At 49.9% G+C, this 5,194-nt stretch overlaps 1 protein-coding gene across 1 annotated transcript; it reads right to left on the reverse strand.

Moving 5' to 3' along the window:
- Positions 1-279: 279 nt before the first annotated feature.
- RPL8 (ribosomal protein L8) lies at positions 280-4,381 on the reverse strand. The gene is made up of 5 exons (XM_059818307.1): positions 4,242-4,381; positions 2,670-2,811; positions 2,010-2,228; positions 766-881; positions 280-480 (listed from the first exon to the last, which is right to left on the reverse strand). The coding sequence occupies exons 1-5, from the start codon at positions 4,377-4,379 to the stop codon at positions 322-324; spliced, it is 774 nt and encodes a 257-aa protein (XP_059674290.1). The 5' UTR covers positions 4,380-4,381; the 3' UTR covers positions 280-321.
- Positions 4,382-5,194: the final 813 nt, after the last annotated feature.

The following is a 5,194-nucleotide window of genomic DNA, read 5'->3' on the forward strand; positions in this document are numbered from 1 at the left end:
GAGGGACTACTTGACCAATCTGAATGCTTTGTCAGGCCTAAGCAACCACATAACTAGGCCAGTGTTAACATCACACCTGCGCACAAGAGCATCGACACCAAGTGTTATTCCAGCCTGTAGCACCAGCTCACAGACTGAAAGTGCTGGCTGAAAGAATTCCTGCTCTTGAAGGCAGGGGAAAAACACCCTCATCTTCACTCACACTTTCCCCTGCTGAAGTTGAGTATTATCCCTATTTTAGCCACACTTCAGCAACACATAACTTGAACTTCACACAAGTGATGTTTTAAAAATTTATTCCGTAAACTCCATACTGGGTCTTTAGTTCTCCTTTTCCTGCACAGTCTTTGTTCCACGCAGTCTACCTGTACGACGGGCAGCAATGAGACCGACTTTGCGCCCAGCAGGAGCATCTCTCCTGATGGTTGAAGGCTTGCCAATGTGCTGATGGTTACCACCACCAAAGGGATGTTCTACAGGCTGTGGAAAAGGAAAGCAAGTTGTCAATACGATTAACAACAGAAATGGGTAATGATGTTTAACAGCAATAAACTGATTTAAGGGAACAAAAAAATTTAACTGCTTCATTTTTCATACAGTGCAGTAACTACCAAGTGCTGCTAATGACCCCAATTAAATGTGCAACTACAGGGTAGTCTGTGACGCCTTCTTTCCAGATATGTGCCAGAGTCCTCCCCGTATCAAACAAATCCTTTCTGAACCATAAAAAAGGGAAGTGAAAACTCTAATTGAAAATAGACTCACATTCATGGCCACACCACGGACTCGCGGCCAGCAGTTTCTCTTCGCCTTGTATTTGTGATAGGCGCGGCCAGCCTTCAGGATGGGCTTGTCAATACGACCTCCACCAGCAACAATTCCTGAAAAAATTACAGGAATGGTAACACGCAAATGTAACAGACAAGAGTGTGAAAGAAACACTTTAAGAACAAGACTGATGATTGCTAATAGTATTCAAGTTTAAGAATAAGCTTCTGATGACCAGTCTCAAAACAATCCCAACTGTAAGTTCAAACTAGTATTTTCCAGCCAACACACACAATGAGATTAAGCTCAAGCTACTAGCCGCACATTAAGTGATCTGCAAGGAGACACGTACTTTAATTACTGTTTTTCAATCCAGACATACAGGATTGAGCTTAGCACTTTTTCTAAAGCATTAGCAGTTTTATTACTAGAATTTCTTGGTGAAAAAAAGTTTTGTTAGTGTTACAACCTAAGAAAGCGTGAATTGAAAGAGCTCAGTGGACTTTCTAACCCTTTTGAGGTTTAATAGCTAGTTCTTTCATTAGTCATTTTTACCAGAGTAACAGACCACAGTGTTGATTTTGATATCTTCTATTTGGATGCAGAGATACTTGGTAACTTCTGTCTCATCAAGACAAGTAAAACTGCTGGAGTCTAACAGTGCTCTCTCTCTCCTTCCACCTTTAATGCTTGCCCAGGACTACATCAAGTGTCAAAGGACAAGTACAGCTGTCAGTCAAGTGTATAATAAACCTGGTAAGACATCTCCTTCTTGACAATGGTCTTTCTTTTAATTCATATTGTCAGACCTTCCAGAATACTTCACCCAACTGACAACACCTACAGCGGTTAAGCACCTCCAACACTACCTGAGAGGCTCAATAGCTGTATCAAAAGCAGGAATCCATCATGCTGTTTTCTGCAGTTCTTCCCAGAGGACTGCAGCTTTTACAGGCTGAGCAATTCCACTGCAGCTTGAGGACAATCAGCATCTACTTTTCTGCCCTCTCACTAGGCCAAACTATCTTCAAGTTTAAGTTTCCCATTACCAAACGTAATGCAGGCGTAATACACAAGTTGTTAGGCACCTGTGCACAGACTGTACCCATGCATAATCCTCGGTCCAGCCTGTAAATGATGCTATTTTCTAGACAGTATTGGGAAGTGGGTCCCCGTTTGAAAGCTTGCTTAGCAGTCAATAAACTCAGTGACAAAACAAGTTCATAGTTGTCACTCCTTACCAACAACAGCTCTGTTTGCAGAAGAAATCACTTTCTTTGAGCCAGAAGGCAGCTTCACTCTGGTTTTCTTTGTTTCAGGGTTATGAGAGATGACAGTGGCGTAATTTCCAGAAGCACGGGCCAGCTTTCCACGGTCACCAGGTTTCTCCTCGAGGCAGCACACGATGGTGCCTTCCGGCATGGTGCCAACGGGTAGAACATTGCCAATGTTCAGCTGAGCTGCAAAGAGCAATCAGAGCATCGACAGCTTCATTCAGGCTCCTGTACTTGAATTACAATTCTATTTAACAGGGGCCTCTGCACATAGAAGGAGGGCACTGCATAAATGCTTCGGTAGCGACAGGCAGCGGCACTTTTTATGGTTTGACTTGAAACACACGTTTCACATTCAGTTTAACAGAAAGGCAGGCAAAATGGGACTCTAGATAGAACAATCCACACACCTGACAAGAACTGCAGTTAGTCTTGTTAACCAAAACAGGCTGCATGAGAAGACCACAATCTCCAGGAAGGAAATCTAGGTTTGCTTGAGGCTAGTGTAAGAGTAGCTTTGTGATGGCTCACGATGGCACTTAAACATCCTGAACTTCACATATTCAGACAACATCTGCTTTACCATTCTGAAACTGCCCGAGCAACACACTTTCTGTCCTAACTCACCTTTCTTGCCGCAGTAAACAAACTGACCAGTGTGAATACCCTCAGCAGCAATGAACAGCTCAGTTCTTTTCTTAAACCTGTACGGGTCACGGAAGGCAATCTTGGCAAGGGGAGCGCCTCGGCCAGGATCATGAATGATGTCCTGTTGGAACGGAGATGTGCTTTATAACAGGATACAGCATTTGTCATGGACTCTGCAGAAATCAAAGAACTAGAAAAACTGGAGATGATTACTACCGAGATAATTCTCACTACAATCCCCTTTTCTCAGAGGTATCTTGATTCCTCCTGCCATGGATGAGTCTAAGATTCACATTTCTACCAATACAACCTCAAGTATCTGTACCACAAAATGACAACTCTGGTTAAGTGTGCTGCTTGAAACTAATCGTGCCTGAACTGTTTTATTCCTTACATTCTGCAGATATCAGTCTCTCCATACTAAGAAATTCACTTTCACTAGTTGCCCAATCACCTTTGAGCAGCAGCAGCAAAGCTGGACACAAGCAGCAATTTCTCCAAATGTTTTCTTAGAACACAAGTGTTTCTAACTTTCTGATATTAAGTATATTGAAGTTATACAAGTCCCTAAATGAGGAAGCACAGACTTATTCTTTTTCTCCTGGAAAAATACATCAATTGTGTTCCTGAAGTACACTGAAATTCCAATACACAACCACCTATTTAGACTACAGCCACGTAATTAAAGCTCTTTAAGACGTGTCTATTTTCTACAGAAACTCAGATGTTGTTGTTGTCCAGTATTAACATTTTTTCTGCTGTTTTCAACCCTGTTAGGTAAACCCCCCCCATTTATTACATAAGTTTAAGTCAAAGTGACCTACCTACTTTTAATCATCAAACTCAGTTATGGTGAGTGTGAAGAAAGTTCTTTCTACAGCCTAAAGATAACCTTGCTCTAAAAGGCTGAAAAGACAGGAAGATGTTTAGGTCATCTAGCTAGGTACCCAGTGGCACTGTTTGCAGTCCAAGTCACTGACACCCAAAAAAGTCCTACAGCACACCTGAAAGACTGTACCATGCCCCAAATGACAATACTGCCTTGCCCCCACTGCTCAGGACTAAGATGATGGATAATACTTACTGTTTACAAAGACCGATTTATTTTTTTTAAAGATGCAGTCAGCTACGCAGACAACTCTCCCCATCCATGTTTCATGAGGTACAGGGAGTTCTTAGGTGATATAAAAGCACGCTGATATTCCTACATTAGCAAAGCTCTAACAGAAAATCGTACTGCTGTCTACATGCTGCCAGCTTCTTTACTTAAATGCTGTCATAAATCCAAAGAACTTTAACGTTTCAGAGAACATGACTTATTTAACAACACGTAAGAAGCCTGAATAAGGAACAGCCAAACAGCTTTCAGCACAGCTGACCGGGCTTCAGATCCCTTACACAAGCGAGGTGTGGGGGGATGTGTGCCTCAGGGCCCTCGGCACACGATGACAAGGCTGCCGAGGGCCCCTCCAGCCGCGCGGCCCAGAGCAGCCGGGGCCGGGCACCCGGCGCGGAGCCCCGGGAGCCCCGCCGCGGAGGGCCCGCCCCTACCTTGACGATGCCCTTGATGTACCCGTGCCTCTCGGCGAAGTCGACGGCGCGGAGCTTGGCCGGGCCCTTCCTGTGCTTCACGTGGGCGCGGAAGACGGAGCCCGCGCCCTTCCTCTGGCCCCGGATCACGCGGCCCATGGCGCCCTGCGGGCAGAAGGCAGCGCGCCGCCGCCCGCCGTTAGCGCCGCCGCGAGCGAGGGCGCCCCTCCCCCATAACCCCCGCAGCCGTTAACACCAGGCCGCGGCCGCCGGCCCCCCCCGCGCGCAGCAGCCCGGCCCCCCCCGCGCGGGGCAGAGCCGGGGTAGAGCCAGGGCGGGCGGCAGCGGCGGCCGCGCCGCGGGTGAGGGGCGGATGGCGGCGGATGGGGGACACGGCGGCCGCGCTCCTACCTCCGCTCCGGCCTCGCTGGGAAAGAAGGAAGCGCCGACGTCACCGCCGCGCCAAGACCCTTCCGGCGCGGGGAGGGCAGGAGGCAGTCGCGCTGCCGTGACGTCACGCCGCGCCGCTGCCAGGCAACCGAGCTCTCGCGGTTCCTGCGGGGGGCGGGGCAGAGCGCGGCGGCAGCTCCGCCTCGCCAGTGACGTCAGGGTGGGGCAGCTGGCTGGGGCGGGGGGGCGGAGGCGGAGAGGGGGCGTCCCTGGGGGCTGCCCGTCCCCGGGAGCCGTTAGCGCTCCGCCCGCCGCCCGCTGGGGCAGGCGGTTCCCTCGGCCCTCGGGTTCCCTCACAGTTCGCGCCAGCCCTGAGCCGGGGTGTCCTCGATTCCCCTCTGGGCCGACTCGGATTGAGCCGGCGGCGCCGGGCGTCAGGCGGCCCGGCCCAGGGCGGCCGCGGTAGCCAGGCGCCGGGCGGGTTTGCCTGACCCGCCCGCCCGGGGGGCCTCGTCTCGGCCGCGGCAGAGAGGCCCCGCGGACGACGGGGGTTGCCACCCCCCACCCCAGTCCAGGCGGGAGCG

The sequence above is a fragment of the Gavia stellata genome, chromosome 1, assembly GCF_030936135.1.
Source record: "Gavia stellata isolate bGavSte3 chromosome 1, bGavSte3.hap2, whole genome shotgun sequence".
Lineage (NCBI taxonomy): Eukaryota > Metazoa > Chordata > Aves > Gaviiformes > Gaviidae > Gavia > Gavia stellata.